At 51.9% G+C, this 13,180-nt stretch overlaps 2 protein-coding genes and 1 long non-coding RNA gene across 5 annotated transcripts in view; 2 read left to right on the top strand and 1 right to left on the bottom strand.

Annotated features, from left to right (window-relative positions):
- The first annotated feature begins 1,358 nt into the window (after positions 1-1,358).
- DPEP3 (dipeptidase 3) lies at positions 1,359-5,758 on the top strand. Its single transcript, XM_006203774.4, has 10 exons — positions 1,359-1,857; positions 2,152-2,278; positions 2,757-2,880; positions 2,971-3,112; positions 3,362-3,431; positions 3,543-3,719; positions 4,018-4,102; positions 4,631-4,706; positions 5,182-5,317; positions 5,412-5,758. The coding sequence occupies exons 1-10, from the start codon at positions 1,592-1,594 to the stop codon at positions 5,652-5,654; spliced, it is 1,446 nt and encodes a 481-aa protein (XP_006203836.1). The 5' UTR covers positions 1,359-1,591; the 3' UTR covers positions 5,655-5,758.
- The window catches only part of LOC140698166 (uncharacterized), a 9,365-nt gene continuing 1,406 nt past the window's right edge, over positions 5,222-13,180 (bottom strand). The window contains exon 4 of the long non-coding RNA XR_012075726.1: positions 5,222-5,327. This is a non-coding gene — a long non-coding RNA (uncharacterized lncRNA). The remainder of the gene's footprint in view (positions 5,328-13,180) is intronic.
- Positions 9,965-13,180, top strand: part of SLC12A4 (solute carrier family 12 member 4) — a 21,973-nt gene continuing 18,757 nt past the window's right edge. For all 3 annotated transcript variants that reach the window (XM_072967569.1, XM_072967570.1, XM_072967568.1), the window contains exon 1: positions 9,965-10,148. In XM_072967569.1, the coding sequence (XP_072823670.1) occupies positions 10,083-10,148 (66 nt within the window). In that variant the 5' untranslated portion in view covers positions 9,965-10,082. The remainder of the gene's footprint in view (positions 10,149-13,180) is intronic.

The following is a 13,180-nucleotide window of genomic DNA, read 5'->3' as shown; positions in this document are numbered from 1 at the left end:
CAGCTGTATGTGAAATTCTTCTGCACTTTTGATAAACTATTAGCAAAGTTATCATTCATTATGTTGCTTAACCTCACTTAAATGAAGACCTCCATGGCAGGTTGGCTCAGATGTATGAAAAACCAGAATATAAAGATATTCCCTCCCTCCCTCCATCTCTCTCTCTCTCTCTCTCTGTCTCTCTCTGTCTCTCTCTCTCTTTCTGTCCTTCCTGAGCTGAGGAAGGCAAGCTGGAGGCAGCTGAGTCAGACTTGGTCCTTAACCCCAGGCATGAGAAAGGGGCAGTAATCGACAAGGGGCAGTGGTCACCAGAGACTGAGGCCCTTCGGGCACCCAGAGGGGAGGCCTACTTATCAGGGAGCTCCAGAGGGAGAACAGGAGATAGATGCAGGTACAAACCAGGGCACAATTCAGATTAGATTTTGGTCCATGCTGTGGGCCCCTCTCAGCCTAGTAGAACCTGATGCACACCCAGAAGGCTCAGATGCCACCCAAATGCAGTTCTGAGATCAGCCTAAACCTAAACCATGACTTTTTCTGCAGAAAAAAATTAATTTTACTGTCCAGGCCACTGACCAGCCTGGAAATCACCTTGTCTTGAAGGAGAATTTCTGCCCCAGGTAGTCATGTGTCAGACTAAGCTCTCATGCTACTAGCACCAAGGGGCCTAACCACACCTTGTCTTCCTACTCACTGCCTTGGAAGGTCTTCTAGCTCCTCCACTACAGCACAGTCATCTGGCTCAGACCAGACCTTTGCCTGGGCTATTGGCCAACCTAGGATGCCCTTTCCACTCCTGTGCCAGACACAAGCCCCATCCTTTCAAGGCTCAGCTGCAGTTCTGATGCCTCCACAAATCTCTTATCACCCTGGCCAGCCCTTGCCAGTACTGCCTTCGACTTCCCTCAGCCAAAGATGACTATATTACAGAAAAAGATGAGATATAAATTAACCACAGAGTGCTGAAACAAAATGGTGTCCCAAAAATATTCTTCTTGAATTTCATTTCTATTAAAAATACATAGAGAATCTTTTTTCTGTCAGTCAAAACATACAGATCTAATTCACTCTTCTGATTCTAATTCTTCTTTCTAGAATTCATGGAATATTTAACCAGTTGGAGGGCGGGGCACATCCCTGAAACTAAAACCCCAAGTGGACCTGCGATCTGTCTGGTTAGAGGTGAAATTAGGAAGATTCCTGGACCAGTCTCATTCCCCGCGCTGACCTCCTCCGGGAATCAGTAGGACCACGGAGCTCGCAGCGGGGGATGCAGGGCCGGAAGCAGGGGCGAAGGGAGCCCGCGATGCGTCGCTAGTGGGCGCTCGCGCAGAGGCCGGCTTGGCCTGCTGGGACGCCCTCCTAGTTGGTGCGGGACGGGCCTACCGTCCCCTGGCGGCCGTGCTGTGCGGCGGCATTGCGGATCCCCGTGCGTCTGTGGAGCGTCCTGACTCCAGCCCTCTCCTCACGAGGCCTCACTGCTGGGGCACCTACATCGACGGTCGGGACCCCATCGTCGCCCTCTATCCCTGGCCTGCTTCTCTCAGGCCCCGGAGACCGGCCTCTGCCCGCCTCCCTAGCCCCGCGCAGCATGCGGACCATAGGCCTTGATGGTCCCTACGCGATCAGCCGGCGGCCTCTCCTGTGTCTGCTGCTCCTGCTGTGTCTGCTGCTGCGGCCGGTAACCCAAGTCCAGACCACGCCGGGTGCCCCCAGCACCCCGACCATGTTGGAAACCCCTAGCGCCTCCACCAGGCCGGTCACCTCCAGCGCCCCGACAGCTCCAGGCACCCCCAGAGCCCCGAGTCTGCGGGAGCGCACTCTGGCCCTGATGCGGGTCTTCCGGCTGGTGGATGGGTGCGTAGGTGCAGTGTGCCAGCTGGTGGGGCTGAATTTGCCCCTGGGCATGGAAGGAGGTCCTGAGTGTGAATGGCTAGTGAGAAGGGCCCCTCACCACCAATCCTCTCTCTTCCTTTCCTGCCATTTCCCTGTTGCTGGTGGAACCCCCCACTTAAAAACTGTGCCTCAGGACTATCATCTGTATGAGGTGGGGAGGTGGGCTGGGAAAGGACACGATGCCCAGGCATGCTGACATGTCCTGCCTGACCTGCAGGCCATATCCCCTCTCTAACTTTGTCTTGATACCCTCAGCCACAATCACCTGCCCATGCTTCTAAAGGAGGTTCTCCAAAACAAGCTGCAAAATGTCAACCTACGCAATTTCAGTCTTGGCCAGACCAACCTGGACAGGCTTAGGGATGGCCTCGTGGGTGCACAGGTACTGCAGGGACACATAATGGCCCCTGAGGAAGGTGGTGGGGGGCACAGGAACCTGGGTGCATGAGCCATGGGTGACTATGATAGGAGGCAATGTGCCATCCTGTGGCTGCTAGGGGATGGGGAGTGTTGGAGATCAAGACAGGCCAGCTGCATGGGTGCCCAGGTTCCGTGGAGACACACAGAAAGTGATCAGAAAATCCCTGGTGAGTGTGGAGGCTGCTGGAAGCACAAAGGATATGGTGGATTGGCCTTGGGCACTCACACAGCACATGGACCAACAGCAGGCAATGATGTGTCACGATTCTAGTTGGGCCTCTGGCAGCAAGCTGAATAGTCATCAAAGTACCTTGGGTCACGTAGTGCCTCAGTCGAGGCCACTGACCCAAATGAATACCTTGGTGGGCGAGGAGGAGTGGCAGGCCAAGGGCACTGGAGACCACCCTGATCTCATTCTGGAACCTTGGGCCAACCCCTAGTTCTGGTCAGCCTACACCCCATGCCAGGACGAGGATGCTGTGCGCCTCACTCTGGAGCAGATTGACCTCATTCATCGCATGTGTGCCTCCTACTCTGAACTGGAGCTTGTGACCTCAGCCACAGGTGAGCTGAGGAACGGGAGGGTAGTCAGGGACTCACTCCAATGGTTCTGGCCCTGAGGTCTGACCACTCAATTCTCCACCCTCTTGTTAGGTCTGAACAGTACTCAAAAGCTGGCGTGCCTTATTGGCGTGGAGGGTGGTCACTCAATAGACAGCAGCCTCTCTGTGCTACGCAGTTTCTATCTGCTGGGAGTACGCTACCTGACACTCACCTTCACCTGCAGCACGCCCTGGTGAGCAGAGTGCCTGCCCAGGGTGGAATGGTTGACAGCATGGTGGGTAAACTGCCAAATTGGTGAGGAGAGAGAGGTCCACAGAAGGAAGCTTGGACTCCCAGTGGGTCCCACACACTTCCAGAAAGCAGCTGGTCTGGATCCTCCCCCTGTTCTGGAGGTGGGATGGATGGACAAAGAGCCTGGATATCCAGGCTTTGTTGGCTAAGGTGTAGCCTGCTAGATTGCCATCCTCCGGCTGTCCTGCAGGGCAGAGAGTTCCACCAAGTTTAAACACCACTTCTACACCAACATCAGTGGATTGACAAGCTTTGGTGAGGTAAGGACTCCTGTTCCATACCCTACCCCACCCATTCCCTACAGATATGCACACATTCCTGCGTCCCTCCTGATCCCTGCCCCCTCAAAAAAAAAAAAACTGTCCCTGCAGAAGGTAATAGGGGAAATGAACCGCCTGGGCATGATGGTGGACTTGTCCTATGGGTCGGACACCTTGATGCGGCAAGCCCTGAAGGTGTCAAGGGCTCCTGTGATCTTCTCCCACTCAGCTGCCAGAGCTGTATGTGACAATATGCTGAATGTTCCCGATGACATCCTGCAACTCCTGGTGAGCAGCCACCCTAGTCCTCAAACCCAGGGCTGGGCATGCTTCATCCAAAGTTCCTTGACTCTGAACAAAGCTACCCACCCAGGCCTCACTTATCCCTGGACCCAAGGCTGGTTAACCCTCCCCCATCCCTGAAACTCAAGGCCAAAATTTCCACCCAAGGACCCACAGAGATGAAGCCTTTCCCAATCCCTGAAGCCAAGACTAAGCACTTGTCCTACAAGGGCCCCCAGGGCATAGGTGGCAGGCCATCAGGCCAGTAAGGCCAAGCTGAGTGTCCATTAATTTATCCTTGTAGAAGAATAACGGTGGCATTGTGATGGTGTCGCTGTCCATGGGGGTGCTGCAGTGTAACCTGTTTGCTGACGTGTCCACTGTGGCAGGTGAGCCCCACTTCGACCCCTTGGGCAGTTCTAGCTTGGCCTGTGGCTGCTGGGGCCCTCAGGACAGCTCAAGCCATTTAGCACACCTGCTGGGCTCCGGGCAAGCCTTCCAACAGCCCAGGGGAGAGATACAGCTCTTCACTGCTACCTGGATCTGGGGCCACAATCAGTGCTGATGCATTTGGGGGCAGTAACAGCCTGTGCCTCTGAGTCTCACTTTTGCTCCCACATCTCTGGACTAGGACAGGCAGAGCGCTGGCCAGGCTTTTAAGGAAACCCAGAGGAAGCGTGGCTTCTGGGCAGGAAAAGGGCCAAAGGAGTGGGTGTCTCGGAGGTTCACTCTAGGTCCAGTGTCTAGCCTTGGTCACTTCAGAACTCACAACAGGCCAGGAGTTCCGTGGAGTTGGCTGCTATGTCCTGGAGTGCTGTGGGCAAGGAAATTGGCCAGGCTGAGCTTCCCCAGAGCAGGGCTGGTCCCAGGGTCTAACTCCAGCCTTGTGCTGCCCACCACTAACCCTCACCCCCTAGATCACTTCGACCACATCAGGGCAGTCATTGGATCTGAGTTCATCGGGATTAGTGGAAATTATGATGGATCTGGCCGGTGAGTGTTTCCCTGGGGTTTGTCTTGGGCCAGGGTGTAGTGGGGAATCCTTTAGTCTCAGTTCCCCATCCCATGATCCTCCCATTCTTCCCGCCTCCACCACAAGGTCTGGTCTTTCAACCCACCTGACATCTCCCCACTTCCAGGGCCTGTTTCCCAGACTCTCCCTGTCCCTCCTGTGGCCCCGTGCACCCATTCCCACTCCAGGTCATAACAGTTGTTAAGTACCCCACCCTCTTCCATGAGAGCTTGTCCGCCCAGCACATGTTCCACTCCCAGCCCAGTAGATCTGCTGTGGGCAGAGCATCTGCTCAGCGGGTAGTTGCTGCAGAGTTCCAGTCTGCAAGGAGCTTCCAAAGCTGCATTCAGTAGCCTGAAGAACATTTCCCATATGTGATTGGGGCTGATGCTACAGTGGAACCTAGACCAAGACTGGGGCAGAGGTTCCACAGCTAGCCAGCTGACAGCCACACAGGTTCCCTCAGGGGCTGGAGGACGTATCCACATACCCGGTACTGATAGAGGAGTTGCTGAGACGAGGCTGGAGGGAAGAAGAGCTTCAGGGTGTCCTTCGTGGAAATCTGCTGCGGGTCTTCAGACAAGTGGAACAGGTATGCTGGGCTGGGCAAAAGATGGATCAGAGGTTTGAGCAGGTGAGGGGTACGGGTGCTGTGGAAGCCACCAAATGCTGACTTCCACCCCCAGGTGAGAGAGGAAAGCAGTGGCCAGAGCCCTCGGGAGGATGAATTTCCAAACAGGCAGATGGGCAGGTCCTGCCACTCCCACCTCCTGACTCAGCCTCAGAGTGAACACCTGGTCTCACACCCAGAGATGAACAAGTGGCCGGCCAATCAAGCCCTCCAAAGGCCCTCCAAAGCCTCCCCACACTTCATCCTAGGCCTGGTAGCTGCTGCCACCTTCTCAGTCTTCGTCCTGTGGCCCTCGTGACCTGGCCAGTCCCCACAAAGGTCACTGTGGCTGAGTCTCCCGAAGTTCCCCTCCTAGTCATCCAGGCACAAGCACGTGCTGAGAATAAACATTTTGGGTAGGAACCAGGTGTGAGTGTTCTTCCTTCTTCACAGGGAGAGGGGTTTGGGTCTGGTAGACTCTTGGTTGGTAAGGGGTCTTGTGTTCTAGCCCCAGCTGCTCAAGATGGGTGGTTCCTATTGGCGTCCAGCTTTGTCTGTCTCAGGAAGGGCAGAGGCATCTTACCATATTCTTATGCCAGAAGCCTGAGCCCACAGAAAAGCACAAACGAATCACATTCAGATCTGATCCCATCATGGAGTGTGATGCTGGATACCAATCTCTCTCTGAAATGTTAAATTTTTTTTAAGAAGGTGATACCTTTTATAGGATGAACTAACTTGTTTGGAAATATCAAGAGAGAAAGTTTGTAAAGATTTTAGATTTTTCAGATAAGATCCTCTGACTTTTTGTTAAACTGATTTTTTAGAGGAGGAGAGGGGAAATCAAATCTTGAAAAAAAAAAAAAAAGGAAACTAGTGCCATTTGCTCAGCTTTCTACAGACCCTCCATCTTTAGCCACTTTCCTCTCCCAAACCACAAGGGTGGGCCAGAGACAGATCTAAGTTACTTCCATGGGAACCTGAAATTGGGAGAGAGATTGCAGTGCCACCTATGTTATAAATTGTGTCCATATATGTGTGAGTCTGTCTGAATTCTGTTCCATTTATTTGAGCTATTTGTTTATTCTAGTACCAATACTGCAATATCTTAATTACAGCAACTTTAAAAAAAAGTCTTGGTATCTAGTAGAGTAAGTTTTCCCACTTTAAGAGTATCTTATCAGTCTGATCAGATAAATAGATCCACAGTGAAGATATAAAATAAGAGATTTACAGGGATTAGACTTTATGCACATGTCGGAGACAATGGAAAAGGCTGTCACCTGTGCATCTGGTGTTGGGTCTTAAATCTGTACAGGTAAGCTGGGCCAGAGTTAAGAAGGAGAGCTGAATGTGGGGTGGAGTAGAACAAGGATGAACCCATAAGGACAAACTGCGACAACTGCATATCCATTTGGAAAAAAAAAATATTGACCCCTAGCTCACACCATGCTGAATACAACATAGAAAATAAAATTAATTTGAAAATGTTTTTGATCCAAATGCAAAAGACAAAAGTATAAAACTCTTAGAAGCTAGTGTAGGAAAATATATTTGTAACCTCAGCATAGGGACACTGGACATAAAAGCATTAATGACACAGGAGAAGACTGATAAATTGGATTGCATTAGAATTAATTTATGTTTATCACTCACCATGTTGTACAACCACCCCTCTATCTAGTTCCAAAATATTTCAGCCACCCTAAAAGAAACCCTATACCCATTAAGCAGTTACTCCCCATTTCCTTGTCCCCCCTAAACACCAGTCTGTTTTCTGTCTGTATGGATTTACCTATTCTGGATATTTCTTACAATGGAATCATATAATATGTGACCTTTGTATCTGGCTTCTTATAGTTAGCTTAATGTTGTCATGATTCATTCATGTTATACTTTTTCTCCATCTTTATTTTATTCTTTTTCTGGGATTCCTATTGTGCAGACATTAGAACTTCTATTTCTATCCTCCATAATTTGGGGAATCATATTATCATAAGGAATTTTGGGAGAATTTCTCAATTTGGCCTTTCCAATTTATCAACTCATTCTGTTATAACTTTCTGCTATTATATCACCTATTGTGTTCTTTGTTTCAGATATTATTGTGGTAATTTTAATACATGGTCCTGTATTTCTTTGATACTTCTTCCTCCAGAGATGGGCTCTATATCTCCCCACCCCTTGAATCTGGGCTCTGTAACTGATTTACCAGCAAAATATGGCAGAAGTGATGCTGCACTTGTTTGCAGGCCTAGTTCTAGAGAAACTGCCAGCTTCTACTCCCTGCTTCTTAGGATACTTACTCATGGACTGTAGCCACTATACTATGAGGAAGCCAAGCAGCCCAGCGAGAGGTTCACATGCAGAGGACTCAATGCCCTGGTCCACAGCCCTACTGAGCTCTTAACCTACAGCCAGTAGTAACAACTTGCTAGTCATGTTCAATGAGTCATCTTGAAAGAGAATCCTCTGACTTTAACTGAAGCTGTGTGGAGCTTTTGTTGACATGCAGATTTGTGAGCAAATAAATGTTTTTGTTGATTGTTGTTTTGGGATAATTTGTTATGTAGCAATAGATCACTAGAATAATTATATTTGTCTCTACCTTATATTTCTGCTTGTTCTTTTTTGTATTTTCTTGTTTCATATTGCTAATATTCTACCTTGTCTTTTCTAATATGTTTGTTAAACGAATTTGAATTTTTGACCCATGCGTTCTAATCATTTTCCTGATAGATGTTTTCTTTGGAAATGTCTGTGTTTCTTAAATGTCTGTTTCCTTTTGCCTGTTAAGTTATTTTTGCCTGATGGTGCAGGCTACTTGATCAGTCAATAGCATCGGGAAGCTGTACCCCAGCCAGAGTCCCTCAGAGCCTCAGCTTGTCAGTTGGGCCATAGTCACCTATCTTCCTCACACAGCACCTGATACCACCCCTGAGGAGACAGGCCACATGTAGGGGCTGGGTGGGAACTATGAGGGACCTTTGCAGAGCATCAGGGAAGACCAAACAGGGGGCACATGTTCATTCTTTATTCAAAAAACGTGTTGGGGCTAGGGACTGAGACTACCAAGGTGATGAGACTGAAACGGTTCTACCCATGCAAAATCCACAGTCTAGTGGGCATGAAAAACATTAAAAATCCCCACCAACACATTTCTCCCTGAAGTGGGTCCTCTGAAAGTGCCCCAGGGGAACCCAATCCAGGGGAGAGGGAGGTGGGGTGGTGGGGAGGTGGGGTGTGTATCAGAGAAGCCTTCTGTGGGGGAGGTGGTACTCGAAGCTGAGACCTCCTCCATACAGAGGAGTGGTGAGGGCAGATGGTAGAACAGCACTCTGTCAGAGTGAACAGAAACTCCTTAAAGTTTGGGAAAGTGAAAGGGGCCAGAGAGGCTGAGGCTGGGGAGGAGGATGGGGAGAGATACAGCTAGAGAGGTTGGAGGGGCCAGTTGGGACTGGGCCTTGTGGGCCAAGAGAAGAGCCTGAGCTTTCTCTTCAGAAGAGATGGCTCTACCATGAGCAGGGAGTCCACTGGGAAGGCTGCTGCTGTGGGCAACTGAAGGTGGCGTTAAGGACAGGTCAAGTCAGCAGGCCCTGTCTGGGATGACTGTAGGGTAGTGGGCAGAATGGTGGTCAGTTCTGAGGTCCTCCTGCAGGGCCCAGCGACTCTGTTCCCTGAATCCACTTCAGAGCTGGAGGCTCAGAGTGTGAGGCAGGTTGGGAAGATACCACTAGTTCTGATATTCTAAAGCCCTCTGAGTCATAAAAGGGAGAAAAATGGAGACAGAGGCGGGCTCTGGGGTTTTCTGATAGAGAAACAGCTGAAAGGATAACCTTGAAAGATAAAGATGTTAAAGTAAAGCCAACTGGATAAGTTACCTGAAGCAGTGGAGTAGAAAGTGAAAGAAAAGTTAAAGGCAAAAAAATAAATTGCTTGGGTAAAGGAACCCTCAGGAGGTGAGACAGTAAAAGATAACATTAAGATGAAAGAACTTAGCTAAAGAATCCAATGCAGTGTCCAAAGAGGCAAATGGGGCTGGGCAAGAGGGACGGGTGTCCTTCCTACCGAGGAGGAAGCAGCCTCTAGTGAAAGGGCAGGAATCCCCCGCACTGGAGGGTACGGGGGATGGGACAGGAACTTTCCGGGGGTTCAGCTTCCAGAGACGCGGAGAAAAGGTAGGAGACAGAGATGATGAAAATGGGGAGGGATACCCAGGAATAGCGGGAGGCCCTGGGCAGGACTGAAATGACCTCTGCGGTCCTGCCTACCTTTCCCGTCCTTAAATAACAGAATTGTCACTCAGCGCTCACTAGGCACAGAGCGTAGAGCCAGCGCGCCCCATCTCACGGAGAAGCCCCAAGAGGTGGAAGTGCCATTTTCCCATTTTACAAGTACTGCAACTGAGGCTCAGAGAGGGCAGCTCACTATCCAAGGTCACACAGGAATTGGCCCTCCCCAAGGCATAGAGGTAGTAGTACTCCTGCCTCGGGGGGGGGGCTTCACTCCGTCTGGGCCCCCCCTTAGGGAGGAGCCCGCTGAGCCCCTCCTGCTCCCCGCCCCCGAGGGGCGGCCCGGGGGGGCGGGCGGAGGAAGTGAGCACAGCAGGGAGGAATGCGAACGGGCGGGGCGCGCGGGCCTGGGGCGGCGGGGACAGCCGAGCAGGCGGCAGACGCGGCAGGGCCGAGAGCGCGCGAGATGCCTCACTTCACCGTGGTGCCGGTGGACGGGCCGCGGCGCGGCGACTATGACAACCTCGAGGGTCTCAGTTGGGTGGACTACGGGGAGCGCGCCGAGCGGGAGGACTCGGATGGTGAGGGTTCACTGGCTGGGTCCTTGGCGAGGGCGGGGGCAGGGGAGCCGGCCACGCGGGGCCCGCACTCAGATTCCCGGCTGTGCACCCCCACGTCGATGCGGTCCCAAGTTTTCTTAGACTGCGTCTCCACCACCAGTCCCTCGCTCCGCGTACAGACCCGATTTTCCTGGGCCCCTGGCGCCCGCGGTCGGGCCGCCCTCCCCGCCCCTCCCCTTGCGGGCCGCGGGCGGGGGCTGCGGACGTGGCCGACGGAGGCCAGGCTAGCGGTGCAGCCTGGGACGGGAATAGCGTCGAACCTCCATCTCTGCCCCTTCTCGGCTGGAAGCAACAGCCGCAGCCCGGACCCCAACTCTTTCACCTCCTGTGAACTGCCTCCAGCCTCTTGTCTCGCCTACACTTTTGCGCTCCAGCGTCTCTATCCCTGAGACTACCCTCTCTCCTCTCCCCTCCCCTCTTCTCCCCTGTCCTCCAGGTGCCTCCAGCACTTGGGCCTTGGAGAGAAGGCTCTGTCTGCCTGAGGGGGTCTGTGGGTAACTGGCTGTGGATCACTTACGTTGATCCCAGGTTACCTCTAGGTGCAGTGGGCATCTGGAACACTCACACGGGACCAGGCTTGTCTAGGCGCTTTACGTGAATTAACTCGTTTATCCCTCCCAATTTCCCCTATGGGATAGGTACCTGTTACTCACACTTAGGAAGGAGTGAATTGAGGCATGGAGTGGTTATGTAACTTGCTCCAGGAGATTCAAATCCAAGGTTGGAGACTCCAGAGCCCTTTTAACCTAAATGTTAGAACTGGGCCAGAACGTAAACCCCTCCTCCCTTCTAGGTTCTTGCCTCTCTCGGTGCCCCTTTCTCTGTCTTCTCCCCCAGGAAGCCCACAGGGGATTGTCCTTGCTAGGGCTCACTCATGGAGTGTGAACATTGCCAACCAAGAACATGTGTCTGTATGTGTAGCAGCATATACACATGTAATTTTGCTGTGCATGTGTACATGCTGTAGGGTACCACAGAGTGAAGGTGGGTTCAGGGTAGCACATTCTCATGGGCCACTGGGCCACTTTTTCCTGCAGGGTTGTCAATTGGGATAGATTTGATGACAAATGCTTAATGTCTGTGACTGACCAAGATGGAGATATCAGGGAATGTGTGTGTTGGTGGCATGTGTCAGGTGATATGATCTTGACTTGACTCTGATCTGTCTGTGATGGTGACATGACTGAGGTGATCCATGCCTGACGTAGGTGATGGCTATATGCGTGTCACTTGACTGCTGTATGTGGAGATGGCACAGGATGGTGGCATGGGCTGCTGGACATCATGGAGATTTTAAGGCTTGATTTTACAGCTGTGTGGGTACATACACCTCAGCCCTTACCCCAAGCCATCACCTGCCCCTGGCCTTGTTCCAGTGGTCAGAGCAGGAGCCAGCATCCACCCCTCCTCCTCTGTTAGCCCTTGGAGTCCCTCTCTCCCCAGAGGCTGGGCTGGTCTGCATCCCTAAGATCAGCCTGGACCACTAAGCCAGCAGAGCTGAGCCCAGCCTCTGGCCCCGCCTTGGCCTCTCACAGGGTGACTACAGGGACCAGAAGCCACATTGGCTGAGTCTTGCCAGGTCTCTTCAGACTCAGCCAGCTCCTCCCACTATCCTTCCCACCCTTTCCTCCTCTTACTCCTTTTCAGCCACTCCTTGACTGCGTCTGCAGTATGGGGGACACTCTGCACACTGGTGAGTGATTATGATCCTTCTTGGTGGGGACTGCAAAGGGTCAGGGGCACAGAAACAGTGACCCTCAGGCCCATCTCATGGGGCGCTCCTAGCCTGGTATCTGAATCTCTCAAGGCCCATACTTCTGCTTCAAGAGTGCAGATTGGCCTGTTCATCCAGCCCACTGTGGCCTGTGGGTGAAAAGGTTCTAGAAGGGTACCCCTGGCAGATACCTGTGAGCACAGAAATCAGGAATGTCACCTGGATCCCCACTTGCAGCTGGTGTGTTCACAGCTGGATGCAGGAACACACATATATGTGTATCTCATAGGCAGCCCCCAGGCCCAGCCTCCATGCTCTGGTTCACCAGGGGTTTCAGGTGGTATCTGAGCAGCTTTGGCCTGCCAGGCATGCCCAGACCTGCCCTGGAATTTTTGGAATAGCTGAGGGCAGTACAGACATCCAGGCACTGCTTAGACAACTCCCACCCCCAATTCCCACAATCCTATAGGAGTTGTCCTTAAAGGAGGTTTTGGGGAACTCCATGGAATGCCTGCTGGTTGTCTGGCACCATACTATCCCTTTTCTGTTGTATCTGGGCAATTGGAAGAATGGGTGTTACTTAGCTCTACTGCATAGAAAAGGAAACCAAAGTGGCACAGAGAAGGTGAGCAGGTTGCCCTGGGTCAGGGCACGCAAGCTAGATTGCTAGCCACTGAGCACCAAGAGCCTTGAATATGCATACCCTGGCCAAATTGCAAACTCTTCTCTAGTTAAAGGCTTGTACTGCACCCTGGGGTGCCTCCTGGGGTGGATGGGGGACCAAAATAGGAGTAGGGAGCCTACAGCCCAGCTCCCACCTGGCTCTGGTGGATCCTGGGACCCAGGTTTGGCCTTCTCACTGTGCGACCTTGCTTCTGAATCTCTCTGAGCTTTCCTTTCCTTGTTATTAGAAGGAGGTAAATGATACCTACTGGAGTGTTGCTGTGAGGACTAGAGGTAACCCTTGAAAGGGCTCTGAGCTTCCCTGGAGCCATAGGATTGGTTGGGTCTTGGAGGACCATTCATAGGCAGTTTTGGGGAACTGCTGTGTACTCAGCTCTGTGTTTTTTTGATACTAGTGCAATCCTCAGAGAGACAAGGCAACAATGGTGGGGCAGGCTGCAGTGCATGAGTTTAGAATAATTTATAATTTACTTTCAACCTACTTCTACAAAAGGATGAGAAGAGATATGCAACACAAATGCCCCCTCAAAGGATTTTTACTGTTAGAAAGATCAAAACCATGTAGAGAAAATGGGCAAGGACTCTGGGATGAAGC

This window comes from Vicugna pacos, chromosome 9 (genome assembly GCF_048564905.1).
Source record: "Vicugna pacos chromosome 9, VicPac4, whole genome shotgun sequence".
Taxonomy (NCBI): Eukaryota; Metazoa; Chordata; class Mammalia; order Artiodactyla; family Camelidae; genus Vicugna; species Vicugna pacos.
Note: the sequence above shows the minus strand (reverse complement) of the source record. Positions and strands in the feature narration are given on the sequence as shown.